A 24,726-nucleotide genomic window follows, 5' to 3' on the forward strand; every position below is an offset into this window, starting at 1 on the left:
GGAGGTTACATTTGTATAGCCTGGCTTGGCCAGACTATATACTAATGCAGCTAACTAACTGCAGTATATATCCCCAGTTCCCCACCTTGTTTTAACATGGGTGGATTGTCTGGCTGTGCTAGGCTAACAAATGTGTATAACATGTGTATAACTCTTAAGAGTTATACACATGGATGAATGAACAACTGGGGATTTTAACAGCATAGTTTTGTCGTTTCCTCTTCTTTGTAGAATGCCTCCATTGTCACCGCACGTTTCTGCCGCGATGTGTCTTTGTCCGCAAGCTTATGATATTCTCTTCCTCTCTTGAGGTTAATTTAATACTCTCGTTGAAATACCATGTAGTACAGTACATCAAAGAGGAAAAGGCTGTGGTGTGTCCCCCCTCCGTCTGTTTCTCTGTCTTTTTCTCTCCCCGGTTTCTCTCGTTGAAGGACGATAAAGGCATGTGACTTACATCACCTAATGTTTGTGTTATGTCGCTGCTTGTTTCTCGTCATGCTCTGTTTGAACAGCAGCTCTGTGTACAGGTTCACTGTTGATCTTTGACCAGAGCTGTCTTTCTCTTTCTGTTCCCTTTCTCAGTTTCCTTCTCTATTCTGTGGTTTTTACATAGACCACAATAATAATTAGGTCCCCACTTCCCTGGGTTATTTTCTTTGTCATTGGCACATATGTGAAATTTGTCCTCTGCATTTTCCCATCCTAGAAAAGTAGAAGTACATTAGGAGCTGAGTGCAGCGCTCAGGAAGCATTTTGCTCAGGCTGCACTTGCACATATACTGAGTGTAGACATCATTCAAAGGGGGCTTGAGCCCCTGCCCTTTTACCTGTCTATGTAAAAAGTACCCTCTCCAGACCATGCATGCATGCAGCTTTCACTGTGGTGAAAGAAATGCAAATGCCCTCTTTCCATACCATACCTGAAGGCAGAATTCAAGAGAATTGCCTTGTCCAATCTCTCCTGAACTTGAATGCAGCATCTTATGTTGAAAGAATTGCCCTCTCTGTGTAGAAATCCATGCCCTACACTGCGTACACCACATCTCATTATTGACTTGATTATGATTGATTATGCTCTTTGAGCTTAGAGGTCTGCTATTTTCAATATTTTCACCAAAAGGCCCTTTTTAGAAATTTCAGCCACTGAAAGCTTCTGTTTCCCAGTTAGCCTTTTTACCTACTCAGCTACAGCTACAGCTACGTAGCCATATAAGTTTGTCTTTCTCCATTGTAATGTTTCTCTTTCTCCACTTTTGCTACTTACTGCGTGTAGTGAATCTGGTTTTAGCACTAATCTATCACAATTTTTTTTAAACGCCCTCAAAACTTCACAAAAACATTTACATTATACCTTTCAGTATCACATACAGCATCACATTGACAATAAAGATAGTCCAATATATTGGATGCAACTACAGAGACTAGTGTTGCAACTTGCAAGCCATTGTGGGAGATGTAAAACCCGGTTTTACATCTACTGCCCAAATGACACTTCCAAGTTTGATGGCCGTGCATTTGTGTTTTTATTCTCTTTGATTTGCTTCAGATCAGATTTCCTTTCTTTCTTTCTTTTTGTTGTCATGTTGTGTGAATTTTCTGAGCCTTCGTCCCAGTTGAGAGAGACAGATAACTGGGAGAGTAGAGGAACGACAAATGGTCCGGCCGGCCATGAATCAAACTGCGGACTCTCTGTCACAAGCCTGCACAACATGAGAGCAGTTCTCTTTGGAATAGATTGCAACCAGATTCTGTGTAAGAGGGCAGCTCCACCCTCGCTCACTGTGTGTGCTTCAACACCCAAGTAGCTTGTAATCTCTAAACAAAATTCCCAACAATCTCTGCATTCCATGTCATTGTCAAAGGCTGCTTTTACCCTGCACTGCCTTCATGCAGACCATAATGCGTGGCTGGAAGCGTCTAGCGCAGTTTCCTTGTGGAGATCAAAGCCAAAACATGAAGCCTCGGCTGTTAAGCCAGCCTGTCTTGTATGTTAATGCAAGATCATTGTCTCCCACAGTCTTCTTTCCCTGAAGCTGGTCAACATTAGTCGACTAGTTGGACTTATATTTAGCATACCTTCGAGACTGTGTTTGAGTACGTAACTTGTTTATCAACCACACATGACAACTAAAAGTAGTGAGGCTGTTAACCCTGAAGGAGTTTGAGGGTTGTAATTGTACTCAGGATAGTTACTATTGTGTAATTACTAGTTCTTGCTCTATTACTAGTAATTACTGTCAGTTTAGTCTACAGTCTTGTTGCCTATACTGTATTACAGTATACTGTAGGTAACAAGACTGCAACATTACAGTTTAATGTTACTTATCTACGGTAATCTACTTCTACTCTTCTCACCATCTCATCTCTGTAGCCTCATCACTGTCTGTGCATTTAGTCATTCAAAAGGTATGGGGTGTTTCTCTTTCCATCGCACACAGACACAACAATCTGATCATGATTATGATCAGATTACATTAGATAATCCTGCATGTTTTCATATTGTGTGAAATTCATTCAGGTTTGCTCACCCTAGCCTGGAGCCTAGTACAGAGCCTGCTGTTCTCTGGTAGCCTCACCAGGCATGTATGTTCATGTTGTTAATCTTTACAGTGTGGACGGACAGGAGTACCAGTCTATTCTAGGCCCCCTACAGTTTTCACTAGTCTACTCTACAGTAACTATTATTTTTCGAAAATAGCTGACCTAGTGTTAGCCACAGAATAGGGATGCTATGGATTCATGTGGTTAAAGCGAAGATCAGAAATGAAACATGAGGTAGCACTGCTTGTAGCCACGACGTAAAAGATGAATGTATTTTGAAGATACCAATGTTTCGACCTGACAAGAGGTCTTTTTGAAACGTTTGCATCTTTATAAATACATTAATCTTTTGCATCGTGGCTATGAGCAGTGCGACCTCTTCTTTCATTTTCAAGCCTTTGCACTATTGGTGTGCTCCATTCCTGCTTGCTTTTAAAGCATAGGTCAGACCAAAGATTCACAACGAGACAAAATGCATCAAGGCTGTTTTATAGTATACTCTGCCATATGACGGTGTTGGACGACAAAAAATGCAGATATACAATCTGTCAAGCCCACACGGATGACACATTGTGAGCTTGTAGACCGTCTGATTTCAGCACGCAACACCACTGTACGACAGCATAAATTAAGCACTAGAGCCTTGCAGAGAAAAGGCGCAGAATTGTTTAGCCTAAAACACTTATTGCTTTCATTCTGTCCATGTGGGGTTTGATAGTGATTTAGATATGATGACTGACTGGCGAATAAAAAGCTCTGGTTCCAGCCAAGACATTTTTCACTCTAAGGATAATACACTTTTTAGTAACTCCATCTTAATCTGCCTATGTGTTCTGGCTGCAAAGTGAAAGCAGAGGATTGACAGGATGAGAATTGTTTTTCTTCTTTGGCCTAAGCACTTAAGCCATGTATGTACTTTGTGGAAGAATAGCCAATCTGCAATCTCACATGGCAACAGGTTTTGGGAGCTTGTAGATCTGCTATGTTCGCTATTCAGGGTTAGGATAGTGTGTGTGTGTGTGTGTGTGTGTGTGTGTGTGTGTGTGTGTGTGTGTGTGTGTGTGTGTGTGTGTGTGTGTGTGTGTGTGTGTGTGTGTGTGTGTGTGTGTGTGTGTGTGTGTGTGTGTGTGTGTGTGTGTGTGTGTGTGTGGTGCATAATGCATTCATGCCATTGCCTGTATAATAAAATGCATTGCAGATATGTAATATTACTTGACAGAAGGCCATTGATCCGTCCTGACCTTCTTGCAGGTGTGAGTGAAATCCTTTCCCCTTGGAGAGGAAGTCTCTGTTCGGTCGGGAGAGCCATTGTTGCTTCATCTTATCCTCTTTTACCTGAGCTGGCACGCCTGGCAGTGAATTAAACTTCCAGCAATCTACTGAACTCAACACGGAACACTGGGACTCATTGGAGATTTCTCTTTTCATATCTTACTTCACAATTCCTTTGATGCTCGGAAGCCTTGCGTGAGTCTCTTTTTCTTTTCTTTTCTTTTTTTTTTTTTGCTCTCTTGCTCTCTGACTGCAAGTGTGAAATAAAAATGAGAAGGCACTTAGGCTTTCAAAAGGACCGGAATACATCAGTTACATCTCTGCAATTGCAATTTAGGCATTTAGCAGTTTCTTTTATCATGTGATACAAAGTACAGTAACTAGGATACCAGGTAAACCTAAAACCTCTGTCTAAATAACAATAACGTGTGATCTAAAGATATGTTTTGTTGCTTTTCCTGCTTTAATTGAATAGTATTAGTGAAGAGAAACAGGAAACGGGGAGAGAGACACAGGGAATGCCGCCGGGCTCGGGACTCAAACCTGCAACGCGCTGTCAGGCTACATTGAGCCTAAGTGCCCAGTCCGGGCCATAACATGTGATCTAAAAATAACATCTAACATCTAAATGACATGCATGGCATAAGTGAACAAGCAATCGCCAGCATACATCTGCTTACATTGGTATACTGTAAACTAGCATCTATCAAAACGGGCAACAAGAAGTGATGCAAAGAGTAAGGAGTGCTAGGGGGTGAAGTAGAGTCTGAAGAAGTGAGTTCAGACTGCAGCAGAATATGGAGAGTCAGTCTGCAGTCTTGTAATGGGGGGTGTCATTCCACAGCTTGGGAGGACTGAGAGAGAAGTTTAGGATGCTTGCTTGGAGCTTTTTTGTTAGGGAAGGGAGGGACAGACGTCCTGTGTTAGATGATTTAAGTGAGCGGGAACGGGTGTACAGCTGGATCATGTCCTGAAGGCACGGCGGTGCCATGGCCTTGATTGCCACCAGTGTTTTGAACTGGGTGGGTGTGGGCAGCAACTGGAAGCCAGTGAGGGGATTGTAGAAGTGGGGAGACGTGAAGATTCAGGGAGGTTGAATACCAGGCATGCCACGGCATTCTAGATCAATTGAAGGGGCTCGAGAGAGAATGCTGGTGGACCAGCAAGGGGGGAGCAGCAGTAGTCAAGCCTGGAGATGACGGAGGTTTGGATAAGGAGCTGGGCAGGCTCCTTGGTAAGAAAGGGTCTGATCCTCTGGGTGTTGTTGTACCGGCATGATTGAGTGATTGCTGCAGTGTGTGTTTTCTTGAAGGACAGCTAACTGTCCTGTCCAGGACCACTACCAGGCTCAGATAAGCAGTTATGTATTGTTGTGGAGGAATTCATTCCGTATCAATCAGTAATTGCTGAGTTTAGCTATAGGTCCCTGAAGTTACATTTGTGACTGCGGCTCATCTATAAGGAAAAGAGAGAGGATAGCGGAAAATGATGGTATGGCTGCGAAGAAGAGACGTGACAAATGGCTTAAAATATAGCTGTGATGTATGCTGTTGACTTTGATAATCCCTGACATACTTCCATGCTATTAGCACTGTGTGTACGCAAACACACGTTGCACGATAGGTCTATATGCACGCGCACACGCACATGCACACTCCTAAGAGAAGTGGAATGCTGTGTTGTCATTCCTTTGACCCTGAATGTCACTCAAAATAATCTTGGCCGCGTTTGTTGGAGCTGGCCCAGCCGAACTCAACAAATTCCATTCATACCACCCACACACTCGCCCACACCCTGCCTCAAGATTTATTTTGTATCTTAGACAAGCAGGATATTCATCTGCGTTTCTTGCTGCAGAGTCCGTAAATGAACTAGGAATCAATAGTGGATGAAAAAGCACTTTAACAGCACTTCCCCTCCTCCTACTCCTACAACCTAGAGTTAACTGCCGGCCTCTTCTTCTTCCACCGGCCTAACTCTTTTGATGGAAGTCATTACCGGGAGTTTGTTTTATGATTGGCTGGCTTGTGTATTTGAGCCGATTCCTTCCTGAGCGGTGGCCAATGATGACAGCAGGGGACGTGTGAGGGCAGAGCTCAGGGTTGTTGCGATAGGATGTTCCTGACGTCTGGAGGACAGCGCTGTTTGCTCACTTCCTGTTCCTAAACACAAGGGTGGAAGGATATCTTCAAGGTACAGTGGCCTTGGATAAGACAGTGTAATGGGTGCGTCTGTCAGTCTCTCTGTCTGTCAGTCTCTCTGTCTGTCAGTCTCTCTCTCTCTCTCTCTCTCTCTCTCTCTCTCTCTCTCTCTCTCTCTCTGTCCCTCTGTCTCACAGAAAAAAATGGGATTTTGATCTTTGCATGTAATGCAGGCAGCACAGTTCTAGAATTAATGTGTAATTCAAACAGGCCAGAGATGAAGGCACAGTTGCACATTGGGCTGTCACGATCACACATTTAAGTTGACGATTAATTGTCAAACCAATAATGTGACGAACAATTTAATGTGTGTTTTGTCACTGAACACTGGAACATATTGTGGATGAAAAATACATTTCTGTTTGCTTCTAGGCTTTGAAGTGGCACAGGGCAGATATGGCAAATATTTAATGACGATTCCATTTCTACAAGCTCAGTCACCACTCACAGTCAGAACAATAGCTGTAATTCAGCTATTTCCACTATGTTTGAACATGTTTGAATATGTATGAATATTTTTCAACATGACATGTAATAGCTGTGACAGGCCTATCTGTCAGTTTCTTCTTTCTCTCTCTATCTCACCCACTCATTCACTCGTGCGTGTGCACGTGCACACACACACACACACACACACACACACGCACACACTGGGATTTTGATCTTTGCACATAATGCAGCACAGTTCTACTATTTAGAGTAATGCAAACAGATGTAGGCAGGTACATGTACAGTTGCAATTAACATGCTTGCATCATGACTGCTTTAGTAACGTGAATCCCACTGTAATTGATACCTTGTCACATGTTCAAGCGATAAATGTGACGTTTACAGCGAGCGACACTGGGTGCACTTCAGCTTTTGTTGCCTGAGTCAATATTTAGATATTTGTTATTCATATCAGGCATGCCCCCTCCCATATAAACCCATTGAACTTCAAACCCCTATAGTTCTGGTGACTGATATTGTTCTAATGAGTGAGGGGGCCGTGCTTTTTCATTTACTTTTTTCATTACTTTTCCCCTCGTTTTTTTAATTAATCTTTTTGAAAATGAAAAAAGAAATACAATAAATGTAAAAAAGCAACATTATCCCTCACCAGAACAAGGCACATGTGTTTTCAATTAGTCTAACATGGTTACAATAGAGTTTATGCATTGTGCTTTCTGTTTTGTTTTTTTCCTCCACACTATCACTTTTGTCTGTGCCTTTCATAAGGCTCTTCACTCCCCCTAGAATTCAGACGCAGAGCAGAAACTTCAAAGCGTGCGGCGGCCACAGCGGTGTGATTGCATCATCACACACAGCCTAGTAGGTGGCCTTCGCGTGACCCCTCCCCCCCACCCCATGGCCGCCTGCATCACTCTGTAAACACAGAGCCATGCTGCGCATTTGGTGGTAGATAGTTTAATAAGGAACCCATTTAAGATGTAAAAAAAAGGAGTCGACTGCTGTATTTTGATCTTTCACCGTGGCTCCTTGACATAATATAATAACCAGGACACCCTAACTTATTTTTAGAGGGGAGATTGATGAAATCCTACTACTTTATAACAAATCTCCTGCCCCCCCCCCCCCCCCACACAGAACAGCCTGTGTCCACCACTGCTCTTTGACTAGACTTGTTCGCAGCCGTTTGCAAATATGTAACCAAAGGTCTTCAACATGACCCCAGTGTCCTGTGCTTTGTGCACTCACAGCCTGCAGCATAAATAAGTGTTCAGCAAAATCCTCAGCGTTAATGAGGGGGTATAAATACATTTTGTTTGTACCCCCTCAGAGCTAAATGAATTACAAGGGTCTCGTGAAGAGTCGTGATATGTGCAGTCACACAGACTGCTGTGTGTGTGCAGTGGTGATGGCTGGCTCTCGTAACCACAATATAATGGGTCTGAGCCTCACAATGGCTGAGGTTTGCCCTTGAGCAAGAGTCTGAAACCCTACCTGTATCAACAGGTGCCGCTCCTGGCTGGCATTGCACTCTTGGCTTCTCACAGAAGAACACATGGAATAACGTGAAGTTCCCTATAGCAGCAGTGGTTCTCTCTCAAACATTTTTCATGTAATTTAACATGTCATTTAACATGTATTTGGCCACAGACCTCCCATTTATAAATATTGTCCCAGAGGCCCCCAGAAGAGAAGGTTTGTGTAAGACGTTTTCGATAGCACATGTTGAGTTTGTACAACTACTATTTCTGAATAGCTGAAGTAACTCATTTAGCTGGGGACCACCTGGAACCCTAAAAACGACAATCATAAAATCGGTGTTGTAATATTTTGTCCTTACAAGTATAACTGTGTGTGTGTGTGTGTGTGTGTGTGTGTGTGTGTGTGTGTGTGTGTGTGTGTGTGTGTGTGTGTGTGCGTGTGCGTGTGTGTGTGTGTGTGTGTGCGCGCGTGCGATAAAACTACAGGCATTAAACCAAGATATTAAATGACTCCCAGCGGTCCTTGAACGTGCACCTCCCTGCGTCTCAAATGCCCCACTGTTATGCCATCTGTTCCCACAGTGCTAATGTCGCTACGCTAGCCCTCAGCATATAGGCTTCATGGATCCCCACTGGGCAAATACACATTCTTAAACACACACACACACACACACACACACACACACACACACACACACACACACACACACACACACACACACACACACACACACACACACACACACACAGAGAGAGAGAGAAAGGGCAAATATACATTCTTAAATACACACATACATACACACGCAGAGCGCAAATATACATTCTTAAACACATACACACACGCAAAGTCGCAAACACACACAGAGCAAATATACGTTCTCTCAGAAATTCCATAACTTTCCCTCTCAACCACACACGCACACGCGCACGCATGCACGCACGCACACACACAGCAACAGACAGACTCCTACACATAGCCGTTATAGCGTGTATATACATTCTTTCACACCATGGTGTTAGGAATGTTTATACTGAAACTATTTAAACTGTGTTAACTGCAGTGCTACCTGCTTGCTGCCAGCTAGCTATCTCAATGTTTCCCAAACAATGGGTCAGGTCCATTTTGGGGTCACGGACACAATTTTGCATGGGTCGTGACTGAGTAAATATAACAAAAGAGATATATAATCTAATCTGTTGTCCAGGTGCTGGAGAAACCACAAATCAAGAGTGTAATAGAAATCTGCACATTGATTCTCAGCTCCACTTTTTCTTTTTCTTTTTTCAGCTTTTTTCGGTGTTTCGATCTCAGTAGATCTTCATTCTTGAGGAGATTTACAGGACGTTTCCCCCCCCCCCCCAAATGTAACTAATTTAGCTGGAGACCCTCTGGAACCCCTTCACAGACCCCTGGGGGTCCCTAGAACCCACTCTGAGATCCACTGCATTATAGTATCAACACTCCCCTCTTCTACCTTCTCCATCTTGCTCTCTTTCTGTCTCTCCTCCAGACTATACATGCTCCTAACTTACAGTGACCAGACATCCTTGTTTGTCCTGCTTTTACGCAGGGTGTCCTGATTCTTGACATCGTCATGGACATCAAATGTACCGCTTTTCAACATTCACTAACATTGGCCAGATTGTTACCACAATATTACTTGTTTTCACTGCTTGCTCTGTTCTGCTGAAAGGTGCAGTCGCTAGGCGCTAAAATAGCTGTCGTCCATCCTGATGAAAATGCTTATGTTGTGCAAATATAATATATATGCAAATATTATGTGCACAATGCACATCATCATGTATGACATGATGTGCAATTGTGCATGCATAAATGATCATGTGTGTGCATGACTCATTTTCATTCATTTAACTGTCCTGGTTTGTGGGATTGAAAATATGGACACCCTACCCTAATGCCTGTTTTATACGGTGCCATGGCATTGGTCCGAAATCTCATTGTTCCTACATCCCATTAGTCAGAATCTGGTGATGTTAACCTGGTGAAGAATACTATGCCTAAACCTAAACCTAACCTCAGTAAAACTATGCCTAAACCTAACCCTAACTAATTTAGGACTAATGAGATGTAGAACTAATGAGATTTCGGACTTATGGGCAGTCCCCTTTTATACTTGCTTGTGCACCATGTTGCGGAACCAAAAGTAGCTGATCTACAAGATCCCAATGCGAAATGAGCTCATCTTGTTAAACGATAGATAGGAGATCATAACACAGAGGTCAGTCTCCCAACCACTTTCATCTGGCAAGTGTCCATCCATACCCTGTAGGTCAGGAGTTGCAGGTATAATTGTGTCTCATTGCAACAAATCCATCCATCTTGATTAGATTAGGAAATCATTTTGCTCGGGTCAATACATTACATTCAAGACAAGACAATACATGAATATACACCACAATTACAATTAACACCCAGCAACCGACAATAAAGACAAAATCTACTTCAATTCTATAAAAGTTGTGCCTAATAATAAATGATAGATGTGCACAGTAACAGTCAGGGTTCACTAAAGTAAGGTTCACGGTTCTCTTGCCACTATTCCGCCACTGATCTTTCAGATTAAAGATTGAACGTTTCAATGCATAAAAATGCCTTGGAAATAGCATGGCTTGAAAGAGACTGGGATACAATGAAACAGAAGGGCTTTGTTCACCTACAATGTCTGCCCCCCCCCCCCCCCCTTTCTCGTTTCTAACAATCGCTCATTTTCTGCCTATCTTGTGCAATCATTTTCTTGCTTTTCTTCAGCTTTTTGTGCATATCACATATAATACCAGCCTTCTTTTTAAGACAGTGGATCTCAACCTTCTCTCTCAGGACTCACTTGAAAATCTCAAGTGTTTGCAACCAATGTAATCCTGGGCGCAACACCCCCTCTGCCAACCTGGGGAGAGCAACGGACTGACCACATGATTCCTTCAGTGCATGAGGAGTCCAAGCTGCTTCTTTTCACCTGACAGGGAGGATTTTCCCTGGTTAGAAGTAGCGTGTGGAAGGAACACGTTATTCCAACCAGTTCCTTCCCCCTCCATCAGGTTCCCCTGCTGTTCAGGGGGAGGCATTATAGAGACCAGGATTACTGCATGTTCTTAGGTATCTGGACTACCTACCCTAGGGGACACGTGGAGAAAATCCTTGAATCTTTTTAACATGTTACTTAAGATCTCCCCGCTCCGAGCGAGAAGCTTGGTAAAGACCAGGACCCGCTCATATTGAACATAAGTCTTAAATAATTAGTTAATGAACAGCTAAAATCAGTTTGCCTCTGCAGTCTGCGTAAATGACGTCCCTGGCTTTGTTTGGATTACTTGAGGTGATCAACAGAGCATCGATCCCATAGCCTGGGGGAGCGTAACCGTGACAACATTAATAGCCCTCCTCATTGGCTACAGCGCCAGCCAATGTGGAGAAAGTGACGGGAAATGAGAAAGTGACGAAGTCAGGTCAGAGCAATCTGTAGATCAGGTCTGGAAGACCTAATAAAAACTTCTAAAATAGCTGATCTACAAGCTCACAAAGCATTGATTGCAAGCTTGCAGATCTACCATTTGTGCCCAAAATAGGAACATCAGAGTGAAAGCAGTTTAACTTTTTTGTCTCCCTGCCTCTTATAATCTAGTTGTGCGTGCGTGCGTGCGTGCGTGCGTGCGTGCGTGCATGCATGCATGCGCGCATACCTGCCTACTGGGTGCTGTTCTATACCTCCTCATCAAAGCCAGTGTTTGTGTTTGCTTGTTTATCTCTGGCTTCTATTCCGGGGCACTCTCCAGGAGCCTTGACGAAGTTGACAAGACACAAGCCACTGCTCCTAAGTCCCTACAGAGTGAGACTTTTGCTTTTACTGTAAGCTGTCATTGTCTAGAGTCCTTCAAAAACACTGAGGAGACGTGCTTTTTGCCTCTCCCTGTGTTTACGGGAGGTACTGTTTCTCTTGCATAGCCTGCATTAAGCTCCACTGTTGATTTGTGAAGACTAGTGCCATAGTGTAATGAAGGGCACACTAGAGGTCGGTTCTTCTCCCTCTTCCACTGTGATCTCCTTTCTCTTTCTCCCCTCAGGAGACTGAAATATTCTGTGTGTTCTGCATGGGCTCTGCTCGCTCTCTGGTGACTCTCCACCCTCCAAATCCACCATGTTGCTAGAGTCCACATGACCCCGCAAGAGTTTGAATATAGGCTATGTATTTTTTTTTAAGTGAACACTTGTAACAACAAAAATTTTGCTTCTGGGGGGTCCCTGGAACTAAATATTTTGAGATGGGAGTCTGTGGCCAAATACTTGCTAAAATTTTCACTATTTTTCAAAAATAGCAGATCTACAAGGCAAGCTAGTGGTGCGGTGGTGCCATGCTGTGAGCTTGTATATCTGCTATTTTTCAATAGTTAAAACGCAAAGTAATGCGTTCCCAGTCTAAATGGGTTAACATTCATGGGGGGCCCGCAGTGAATCTTTGTACCCACTACCCAGGGCCCAGAATCTGGTGCGACACCCCTGATTGCATGAATTGTGAAATGCGTTGGGAACGACAATCTCGAATGTTTAAATTCTTCCACTTCCCAAAAGTAGACTTCTATGTACATATACAGTATACAGTATGTTTCATCATCTGGAAAAAGCTATGGTTTGTGTGTGCAAGTGAGAACTTACTAATGACTGTTGTTCTTTCAACATGAGTTTGGGTCTATTCTCTCTCATACGGTTTAATGGATCTCTCACATTGTACCATTTAGTGTCAGCTGCAGGGGAACACAAATACTGCCTGCTCTCATTTGCTTAGACATGCCTGAGGCTGTGTCACCACCAGGGAAAACCCAAGAGTTAATGGCATAAGTAGTAAGTAGACACTTTTGGTAGGGATGGGAATACAGAGTCTGATAACGTTGTGTTAGGCAAGTTGTAACAGCGTAACCACCACTTAAACCCTATTATACTTCATTGGCCCAGGGTACCCCACGGGTATATACTCGTCCTCCTTTTCTCCATTTACCATATCTCTTTGGGATTGTTGATCTAAGCTTGTTGTAGATCTGCTCTTTTCATTCATGAGGCACAGACGAACACTGACCCAGTGCAACAAATAACTACTGTATGGTCATGCACAGCCACACACTTTACAGACGAGCTCAAATAATATGCGTCATATGTCTGTCTGTCTGTCTGTCTGTCTGTCTGTCTGTCTGTCTGTCTGTCTGTCTGTGTATGTCTGTCCGTCCGTCTGTCTGTCTGGGACTAGTCTTAAGTTTAGAAGATCCATTCCAGAATATTAACACGTATTTGCGCATTCTCTTTCGGTGAAAGACGAATGACCAGCTGTAGGGTTTAAATGGATTGTTCTGACCCTAAACCTCTGGTCTCTTGACTTTTGTCCTTGTCGTGTCTTGTCACAGGTGCCATGATGGATGAGGCAGAGAAGTATCAACAGAGACTTCAGGCCATCGCTGTGAGTCCACAACACACACACACACACACACACACACACACACACACACACACACACACACACACACACACACACACACACACACACACACACACACACACACACAGACGAAGCCATGCTCTCTGAGCTGTCCACAGCTCTTGAATAATTTACCCAGAGTGCAGTGTGGTGAGCCAGGGCCTCCCTGCAACCAGGAAAACAACACCAGAGAGTTGCCATGGAGAGACGGGTAACTCCAGGTGCCTGGTGTCTATGGCGACCATGGTGTCCATGTACCAGGTGTTTGACCAGGTGTCCCCCCCATCCTCTTCCATATCGTCGTTGTCGGGTGGAAACCTTGTATGTCCAAAACCGTTCATTTTGTATTTATCATTTAAAAAATGATTTAAAATATTTAAAATAGCTGATCTACAAGCACACGTGTGCTGGTAGTTCTGTTATTTTCACTAGTTTTGTGCGACAGTCTTGTATGATGAAGCATGGCTTTACTTTATGAGAAACATAGACATTTCTAACTTGGAGATACAAGGTTTCTGCCCAACAGTGACGATATGCTGTTTTATTTACTTCTAATCATCTTCAATTGGCTTCTTTTCCATTCTGTCTGTGCCCATATAACCTTTTGTGTTTTTTTTTTCTTTTCTTAAATTGATAGCATTTTATAAGGGTTTCTGTCTCCTTTAAAAATTTACTAAAAATAGCCTACTGAAAAAAGTGACAAAAGGTAGCACCCCAATTTTATACTTTGCATTTAGTTCCCTGTGTCTGTTGTATCTGATCTTGGCTACTATACTATACTTCCTATAATCCCTGTAATATAATCATAATATAATATAAAACCACTTTGACTCTCAGGAGAAGCGTCGGCTGCAAGAAGAGGAGGAGAGAGCAAAGAGAGACATGGAGGATGAGAGGCTGAGACTGCAGCAGCTAAAGGTCTGACACCCAGGAACATATTATGACAGTACACCATGGACCACAGGTCTTACACATACAAACACATTACACTGGTGCTTCTCAAATTAATATATATATATTTGGCTGTGGATCCCCATCTGAAAATACTTTGTGCAAAGGCTTATATATACAAGATTTCTGTTGTTAAAATGTTTAAAAAAAACAACGCCTTACAGTGCCTTATTTGAAACCAGTGCTACCCTCTATCTCAGTGGTTCTCAAAGTAGGGTCCGGGGACCCTCAGGGGTCCTTGGAAGGGTACCAGGGCGTCCCCAGCAAAAGTAGTTAATATAGCATCAATCATTTTAACCACTTAATCCTTTAAACATAAATTCAAAATTCAAAATTAGCAGATATACAAGCTCAGAGATCATCATAACGCGTGGTTCTGCATTTACTTTATCTTGTGGAATATATATATTCTTTTAAGGGAACAACTTATTTATGAGATGAGGGTTCTGCAGCCAAATCACTTTGGGGGTCCTTGACATGTAAACGTTTTGAGAACCACTGATCGATCTATCTAACTATCTAACAAACACACAGGAACAGCGTACACCTGGACCCAGGGTCTGACAAAGGAAACAGTTTTACACTTGAACCCGGGCTTTCACGCACAGGAACACACCTTTAGACACGGACCCAGTGAACCACTGCATATCTCACACTCCTGTGAAGAAGTCCAAACATTCTCTCACTCACTCTCAAATACACACACATTCCAAAACGCGCATACAGATACAAACAAACACACCCCCTTTTCCATATGAAAGCGACCACAGTTTTGCACGGCCAAAACTCTGCGCAGACTCATTTCCAGCTTATTAACTCCCTTTTCATGTGTGTCTCTCACACACACACACGCACACACACGCATGCACGCATGCACGCACGCACGTACGCACGTACACACACACACACACACACACACACACACACACACACACACACACACACACACACACACACCCTTCCCCACTTCCTGGTTCTGGGCCTTCCTTTGCTGAAATCAGTTTTACGTCTGTGTTTACTTATTCTCAGTGCAGTGGGCTGCTGTATTGTTTTCCCTCCAATTACGGATTGGCGTTCCCCCTTCCTACACCACTGTGTTACGCTGCCCGGGGGCACATTCCTCTCTGTGTGTGTGTGTGTGTGTGTGTGTGTGTGTGTGTGTGTGTGTGTGTGTGTGTGTGTGTGTGTGTGTGTGTGTGTGTGTGTGTGTGTGTGTGTGTGTGTGTGTGTGTGTGTGTGTGTGTGTGTGTGTGTGTGTGTGTGTGTGTGTGTGCATACTCACTCTTGGGCAGGCATGCATCTGTTTATATCGTCTAAATGAATCGGGTGGGAACCTCATTATGCCCAAAACTGTTAACTTTTCATGATTCAAATTCAAAAGTAGCAGATCTACAAGCTCAAAACGCGTCGCTTCGCACCGCATTCCGAGCTTGTGGATCTGCTACTTTTGACGCTTTCACGTGATTCTGCACTCTGATCAAGTAGGGGCCCACAAAAAGTTAGAATATGGATATGAGAGGTTTCCGTCCGACAGCAACAATATATAAAAGGTTGTGTGTGAGACAGTACGCCAATGTATTGCATCCATAAGATCACAAATGCAGTACCAGTAATACAAATAACAAATACGCGATTTTACGATTATGTTCCAGTAGTTCTCATTCTACCTCTCGCAGGAAGTCTTAACTGCTAACATTCATTAGCCGGGGTATTGACCGTTGCGTAAGCCCGGGGCTATTATTATAAGATGTAGGAAGGTGATAGGAGGGAGGAGCAGGCTCCCTACGCTGACCCAGGGGGAAGTTTAGAGAGAACCGTGGCCCAGCCACAGGGGCATCACAAGGTTGGGGCGGAAAGTGGGGCTGAGTTACTAGGGCCCAAGGTGGAGGAGCATTCATTATTTTATACTTTAGCTATTGAAAAATAGCAGATGTACAAGCTCACAGCGCGGCACTCGGTGCCGCACTGTGAGCTTGTAGATCTGCTATTTTTTAAAAGTCGTGAAAATGTGTGCAAATATTTGAATATATGTATTTTTCAAGCGAACATTTGTAACTCAAATGTTGCTTCTGGGGGGGTCCCTGGAACTATATATTTTGAGATGGGTGTCAGTTGGCCAAATACATATCATTTTGGGGGTCCTTCACGTGAAGAAGTTTGAGCACCACTGACATAGAAACATAGGTTTTTCAAAAATAGCAGATCTACAAGCTCGCCACGCTGTGAGCTTGTATATCTGCTATTTTTCAATAGTTAAACGAACAAAATAACGCGTAATAATACGCTCCCAGTCTAAATGGTGATTGGCCTATGAAGAACATTCATGGGGGGGCCCGCAGTGAATCCTTGTACCCAGGGCCCAGAATTTGGTGCGACACCCTTGCAGCCAGCCCAAAGTCACAGCAGAGGAGGAGGGGGGAACAGAGCGGGTCTTGTTCTGTGCTATAGGGGAGGGGGAGAGGGGGGTGCACAGAGAGGGTTTTGTGACACTTTTAAATTAATGGTTAGCTAGTGCAGTCAGTGGTTCTCAACCTGTGGGTCGGGACCCCCAGGGGCGTCCCCAAATTATTTTGGGGGGTCCCCAGACGATCAACTTAATGTGAAACATTGTTTTCTCACTTAAAAGTGAACATTGTTTTCTCAATGTAAGGACTTTTAATACATCTAAAATGACAAATTAGAGGCTGAAATTGTGAAAATAGACGATCTACATGTAGATCGGCTATTTTCACAATAGAACATATGTTATAAAAAATCTAATGCCTCAACTCTTAGTGCTCGTCAGGGTGGGGGGTCCCCAGTTAAAATGTGATTATTTTGGGGGTTGAGAACCAATGAGCTAGTGGCCAAGGACTAGCATGGAGGTGCTCAGAGGTTTTCATAAAGAGCACCACCAGGCAAAGAGGACACAATGTTTTGCTAGTGTCTTACAGTGCAGCGATTGCGGTGCATTTTCTTTCGGGGATATTGCTGCAGTAAGTTGTTTACGCAAGTAAAGTCAGGGTGTTAATTTAGCACGGAGAGCATGAAAATGGACCTCTCTCCTCCTTGGCCTGGCTGTCCCTATTTTTGGGCATGTCATTATGGGCGTGAAAATGGTGTGCGTTTGTTAGTTTGTATGTTGGCCGTTTTCACCGTGCGACACATCGTACAACAGAGCTTAACTTTGGAATAACTGCTTTGAACCCCAGCATTCCTATCCTGGGGGGAGCATTCGTCAAAGAATTGCAGCTCTACAAGCATACTAGTTGCAACTCTGTCTGGTTTACTACAGTAAGTCTAGAGGGTTTTGGTCGTGACATGGTTGAACTGACACTCCGGTGTTTACTGTGTACAGTGAAGTGGAAGGGTGCCAGGAAGGCTCTGCTTTGCATTGGCATACAGAACATGGCTGAACTCGGCATCAGCTAACGGTGAACCAGCCGTTGGAATGGGATTTATAAATCCCGTCATGTCCTTCGCTAGACTCTGTGAAGACCTTGATGAGTGATGATTTTCTTAGGGCGGCATGGATTAGGGGTTCTCGGTTGCCATGACTGATTTCATGTCATTTAGATTCCATAGAGGCCATATACTGTGTGTCTTTCTATAGGCTTGTAACTTTAACACTGCTGCTCTGCCCCATGTGGCTGGTAAAGTCGAGCACTGCATTAATAATAGACGTTTTGTTTGAAGATTAAAGAGCTTTAGAATTGCTTAATACATGTTCAGAAGCATCTTCCATAAAACCCGAATGGTCTCTTATATTTAAATAAAAGCAAAGGTTAAAGTCTCAGTCAGTGATTTCTTTAGCTGGTTGGTTGTATGCGGAACAGCAGGAATGATAACATTGAAGCATCATCATTTTACATATTCTACTAAAGGTTTAGGAAAAGGAGTGCTAGTGTGGGGGCTCCTTTTATGCTATTTCACAAGTTGCGATTGGAAGACTTATTATGTCAGTTGTGAGATAATGTTTTGCTTCAATCCCTGTCTTCAATCTTACACTGTGCGAGTGAAATGAAATGACATCTTTATAGTAGGTAGGAGATGGATTACACTATGTTGTGGTGGGAACTCAAAATGCCTGTCTCTCTCACACACTTTGACATCCATTCCACTGACTCCGGTGGGGTTTAGGTTTGTCACTGCGAGAGGGCACGCGGTGCTCTATTAGAGGATGTAACGGTGGCTGCAGACTTCCTCTGTGCTGTGACCTAAAACACAGAGAGAGTGAGAGGAGGGGAGGGGTCTGTACCACCAGTGCACTGTATAAGGTTCAACAGAGAAAATGTAGTCTCACCGTGACGCAAGGAGGAATGTAAGCGAGGAAGGGTAGAGATCACGCTAACAGCAAAGTTGTGAAAACGGGAAGGATTTCCTTTAAATGAGTAATGAGCTTTGATTCTGCTCCTGTGCTTGCTTGTGTGCGTGCGTGCGTGAGTGCGTGCGTGTCAGGCTTTTGTAATTCAGTGCAGAGGAGGAGGGAGAGAGAGAGATAGGAAATGTACGCCGCCCCCCACCCCCGTTCTCAAACGTGACACAATAACGCGCCAGCTTGTTTTTGCTTCATAGCAGTGAAGGAGTAGTTCAGGGTAAAAAACAAAACAAACCCAGAGCATCATCTTGGGCTCACTGATTATGTTGGTTTGCTGTAGAGGGAAAACCACATCATGTGTTGTGAATGTGGACATGCTGCCGCTTGTTGTCTCTCTCTGTCTGACGACGTGAGATGAAACATTGAACTGCGTTAGCTCATCCCTGTCACAAAAACTCTTTCTTGCATTACATTTTTGTACGCACGCACGCACGCACTTGCACACGCACGCACGTGCACACACAGCCCACACACACACGCACCCTCCATCCTCTGACTACAGTACAGCATCTCTTCCCCCCTCTCTCTATTAACTCGCTATCTCATATCTCTCACTTTCCTTTTTCTCTCTGTCTCTCCTCAACTAAAGGGTACAGTTACTTGTGCACCGAAACTAGCATCTACAAGCTCACGACGTGGGCTTGTTGATCGTGCTATTTTGTATATACTGTGTATATATTGTTTTTGCATAAATCTTCTCTTCTGGGGGGTCCCCAGGACAAATACATATATAAGTTTGGCCAGGGGTCCTTGACATGCTCTAATTGTTTCATATGAACCCTGATTACCTCGTCTCTCCCCCCCCCCCGCCCCCATCCCTCTTGCAGAGGAAGTCTCTCAGAGACCAGTGGCTGATGGAGGGTCCTCCTTTGTCCCCAACCTCCTCGGAAGGCAGCCAGGGTCCCCGCTCCCCTCCCTGGGGTTCCCACGCCCAGGAGATTGAGAAGAATATTGACAAGTACGTCTGTTTGTATGTCTCTGTCTGTGGATCTGTTGGTGTGCGAGGGAGAGAGAGAGAGAAAGAAAGAAAGAGTGTTTGTGTGTGAGAGAGATTGAGATTGAGGGGGAGAGAGATTGCAAAAGAATTGTCACATTTGTGTTGAATTTCGGTTGATAAGGATCAGTGTGCGTTGGGATTCATTTACACAATCCTTTTTACAGTTATTTGTTTTGTGGTTACCGTTGTTATTTTCTGTATCTGCTCCGGCGGTGTGAGAAATGGGTTGTCGATGTTATTGTGATGGGATAAGGCATGAGGAAGAATGGAGCCGAACTGAAATGACCTCGTTAGAACTAAAGTGAACCGAGCGGAGCTGTCAGAGTGTTGGTAGGCCTGTCACAATTATTACATAATGGCCTAACCACAATTATTTTTGCATTATCATTTCCATGTTGAAAAATGTTCGTATATTTTTAAACATGTTCATAAATAGTAGAAGTAGCAGATGTACAAGCTCTGTGAGCTTTTGGATCGCGAACTTGTAGATCGCTTTTAGAATCTATAATGTTATTAAAGATGTCAGTAATTTCTTTATATATTTAGGTTATTTTTCATATCTGCCCTGTGCAACTTCAAAGCCTAAGTTCAATGACAAAAACACAACTAGAAAGATGCAATTGGAAATGTATTTGTGTGTTTGCCGTGACCCAAATTTCGCGAATGAATTCCGTCTTACCATTTGAATTCTCCCCATTCAAGTCAATGGGGAAAATGAATTCACTAATAAATTAATGGCCATATATGGAGATCTCTGTGTCAGTCCTTTTCCCTTTTATGCCCAATATGGAGATCCCTGATCTGATGTCATCAATATTAAGCCCATATCTTATAAAGCCCATATATGGACTTACTGTGTCAGTCTTGTGTGGTCTATGATGTCAGCCATCTCCATATTTGGGAAAAGTTACATTTTTAATTACAGTCAACGGAGAAAATTAATTCACAAATGATATAAAATGTAACTATGTAACGTGTCTCTCTCGCAAAATAGCACGCATGCACGTCCCGATGAAGCTGGTCGATTTGACATATGACCCAAGTGCGTGCCACCTAAACTGTGGGAGGAGTAGCGCGGAAAAAAAGCTTTACTTAGGAGACAATGGAAGATGGAATAAAGTCAGACAAGTACTACGGTCTGGTTGCCCTGCAGGGGCAATCACACTAATCGGACTTAGGCCTAAATGGGTCAAGAGATCGATCAGACTAATTGATTTAGTCAATTATTACAAATAAAATGTTTTTGTGTTGTTTCGTTGAGATATATAAAATAATATATCTTTGGAAAAGGGCACCTCAGGATTATTTGAAAAAGTAATGGATAGAATAGTCTCTGGCTAGAATAATGGCTATTTGCAGGCCTGGTTAGCAGCAGACAGGGATGACACTGGGCAGTGTGTTCAGGTCCCTCAGCATCATCCACCTAGAAGAAGCAGGCTTTTTATAGAACCAGGACAAGGACACCAGTCTCCTCCAACATGTACTGTAGTGCAGTTTCTCTACAGCCACTCACACACACATGAAGTACTGTATATACCCACCAAGATGCTACAATGACACATACAGTTACACTAGAACTTGTTTTATAAGCACACAACGCCTCGCACCGTGAGGCGTTGTGTGCTTGTAGATCTGCTGTTTTCACTACTTTTGTGCGACGGTCTTGTATGATGAAGCAGGGCTTTGCTCTGCGAAAAACTGTACACATTTGAAACTTGGAGATACGAGGTTTCCACCCGACAACGACGATATGATGGTTATAATGTTGCTGTCAGGCAGAAACTTATTTTAACTTTTTATTTTATTTTATTTTTTAAATGTCACTGGAGGCTAAGCCCCTTGAGATGAAGCATCTAGTTTTCCAGGTGTTTTTTTCCCGTAAATTAGTGCCCTACTTGATCATCCTACAAGGTCACACAAAAGCTTGTAGATCAGCTACTTTTGCTGCTTTTGAATATGAATCCTGAAAAGTAACAGTTTTGGACATACAAGATTTCCACCCGACAGAGACGATATGATTCATATTATTATATTCTTTGCCTCATATTGAAACAAGCAGGCTTAATCACTTAAGCCCTACAGTTTAAACTTTGTTGCGCGACGAATCGTGAAAATAGCCTGTCTGCAATCGCGACGCGTTATGGAATTTTATAAAATTCTGAAAATTTAGACATTTTCTTTTTTAAATGACGACATGCCAAAAATAGGGAAGCCAGGGTTAACGTGGTCAAATATACCACATGTGCTCTGACAGATACATAGTATACAGACTGTGTGTGTGTTTGTGTATGTGTGTGCACGCGCGTGTGTGTCAGGTTGCAGACAGAGACTCAACGGTTGGCAGAGGAGGAGGAGGAGGAGAAGTTGAAAGAGCAGATGGAGGACGGCCAAACGGTGAGGCACACACACACACACACACACACACACACACACACACACACACACACACACACACACACACACACACACACACACACACTCTTAAACAATGGACACAAGGGGGTTGGAATACATGTTGAACAAGCTTGCCCTATCATCTAACATCAAGCTACAATCTTCCCACAAGTTCTGTCAGTGAGTTCCTCTCCATGAATAATGAATAGCATGATTTCCATCTAAAAGTAGCTTTGATGTAGCACCTCTTGTTCAAAAGACGGGAACTTTTTAAACGCGGAGCGGTCCCCCTTGTGTAAACAGTTCAGCACTTGAACGATTTTAATGTTTCACCTCAAGGCAAGTGCCAGACTGTTTACCTCACTCCAACGAAGGTCTTTATTGTATTACTAAAGAAGTCTCCCCACATTTGGGAGAGGGTGCCATGGGGGTTTGTTCACTTTATCTGCTTCTTGACTTTCACTTAAAATGGGCTTCAGTCAAAAACAGACGATGGCAATTTGTGTGGTTGCTACAGACACTTAACCACATAATATGCCCCATTTGATACGTTGGTGTCTTGCCATCTGCAAACTATGAGCTTGTGGATCGCATTGGACATGTAAAGTTCTCCTTGTGTTGTGGCATCATCCACAGTCAGAAATATCGAACCCATTAAAACCTGATTCCTCAAATGCCTTCTAAATCAGTAGTTCTCAAACTTGTTCACACCAAGGACCGCTAAAATCATATGTATCAGTGTCCAGGGACCTCCCCAGAAGAGAAGATTTGTGTAAAATAAAAATAAATATATGCGTATATATTATTATGTATTGCCACTGTTCTAAACCAATGGTTCTCAAACCTTTTAATGCCAAGGAGCCCCAAATTGATATATATTTTGCTGCGGACCCCCATCTGAAAATGTTTTGTGCCAGAGACCGCCAGAAGAGTAGCCTGATTATCTTTCCCACAAAATGACTGGATTTGATTGATTGAAGACTTTATTAGAGGTTTGCATAGGAAAAGGTACAGGACAGTACAGTTCACTGGTACAAGGTCAACTAAAAGGATAAACACCACAAGAAAGCTTTTGGGCTTGTTTAAATTGGGGTCCCTTTTTACAACTCCTGCTCAACTCTGGAGACAAGCTTTCAAATGCAGCCATTCTCATACTTATACGTATACCAAGTTAATCAATAAGTCAACCTCTTGACCTTTGACCCTTGACCACCGAATCACACCATTATGTCAGACATTGAGTTAAAGATCTACTATATCGTCGCTGTCGGGCAGAAACCTTGTCCTTCTCCATCTATTCAACTTTGTGTTTTTTTTCAAGAATGAATGTCCTACTTCATTGTACTAGAGTGTAACCGGCCGCAAACATAGTAAAAATAGCCGATCTCCAAGCTCACAACAGGTCACTGTGTTTTTTATAAATATTGAACCAATTTTAAAGTATTAACAAGAGTTGTGACTAAGTAATAACTACAGTGGATCCATTGGAACACGGTTTAGTTTTTTTCCTCCCCCATTTGTGAAAAACAAACGGTTTCAGACAAACAAGGTTTCCACCGGACAATGATGATGTTTGGTGGCCTTCTGTAGTGATTTCGTGATGGTACCGTGTGTTGAATCATGGCAGGCAGAGTTACATACTGTGCACAGACAGTCCTGTTATTATGATGGTTTTGCAATAGCTTACGCCACTGTTTCTCAACATCTGGTTCTGCGCCTGCCGGGGGTCCAAATGGACCCTTACAGGTCTGTAACTCGGAGAGTGTACAGATGGAACCATTTCCTTTTTTTATCTTTGGGACCCCAATCTACACTGTAAAATTCAGCCTTAATTTAACTGTAAGAGTGTACAACGGGACCCTTTGGTTCCATTTGTACAGAGTAACAGACCCATGCCCATGTCCTTTCAAAGGGCAGAGAATGCCATGTAGCTCACTCACTCCCCCTTGTGGTCTGTAGAATATGCTTACTAAACTAAAAATGATTACGAGCATTAACACATAATTTATCAGTCACCTTTCCTATGCAGGGTCAAGTGGTGATAAGTCATATAATATCCAAGATTAGTGGCCTGTTTGATCTTTCATTAAGGCCTCGATAGGGTTAATAATTGTGTTGTATTATACTACTATAATCCTGACCAGCGGTCACCTTTAATTACCTCTGTTAATGTAATCTGAACGCACAAACTGGTCTTGTGTTCAAGTTCAAGGTGCATTTTATTGTCTGTGCTGTAACTGTAAAAGAAAAACATCACTATATTAAAAACACAAGGATGTTTATTAAAAAAAACATACATTGTATGTCATTCAACATTTAAAAAGGTTTAAATAAACAACGATAAAATGACATTGCTAAAAGCAAAGATCCACACTATCCATGAATTAAAAATAAAATAAAACAAAGGTTCTCCAGTGTCTGATGTTGTATTGACAATTAATTTAGATTTTTTTGTTTTTAATGTGATGATTTGTTTTGTGCTGATAGAGAGATGTAAAGTAGCAATAACATTGTATTCATCCACCCTCTCATTTAATAGGAACCAATAGAGGAGACAGAAGTTACAACAGGTGAGTTTTGCCTTCCTAATTTATTTATA

General features: G+C 42.9%; 1 protein-coding gene across 3 annotated transcripts in view; it reads left to right on the plus strand.

Annotated features, from left to right (window-relative positions):
• palm3 (paralemmin 3) overlaps positions 1–24,726 on the plus strand; it is a 46,824-nt gene that overhangs the window by 11,854 nt on the left and 10,244 nt on the right. For all 3 annotated transcript variants that reach the window (XM_080722121.1, XM_080722122.1, XM_080722120.1), the window contains exons 2-6: positions 13,358–13,410; positions 14,266–14,346; positions 19,564–19,694; positions 22,049–22,127; positions 24,667–24,697. In XM_080722121.1, the coding sequence (XP_080578247.1) occupies positions 13,363–13,410; positions 14,266–14,346; positions 19,564–19,694; positions 22,049–22,127; positions 24,667–24,697 (370 nt within the window). In that variant the 5' untranslated portion in view covers positions 13,358–13,362. The remainder of the gene's footprint in view (positions 1–13,357; positions 13,411–14,265; positions 14,347–19,563; positions 19,695–22,048; positions 22,128–24,666; positions 24,698–24,726) is intronic.

The sequence above is a fragment of the Nannobrachium achirus genome, assembly GCF_963921795.1.
Source record: "Nannobrachium achirus genome assembly, chromosome: 3".
Lineage (NCBI taxonomy): Eukaryota > Metazoa > Chordata > Actinopteri > Myctophiformes > Myctophidae > Nannobrachium > Nannobrachium achirus.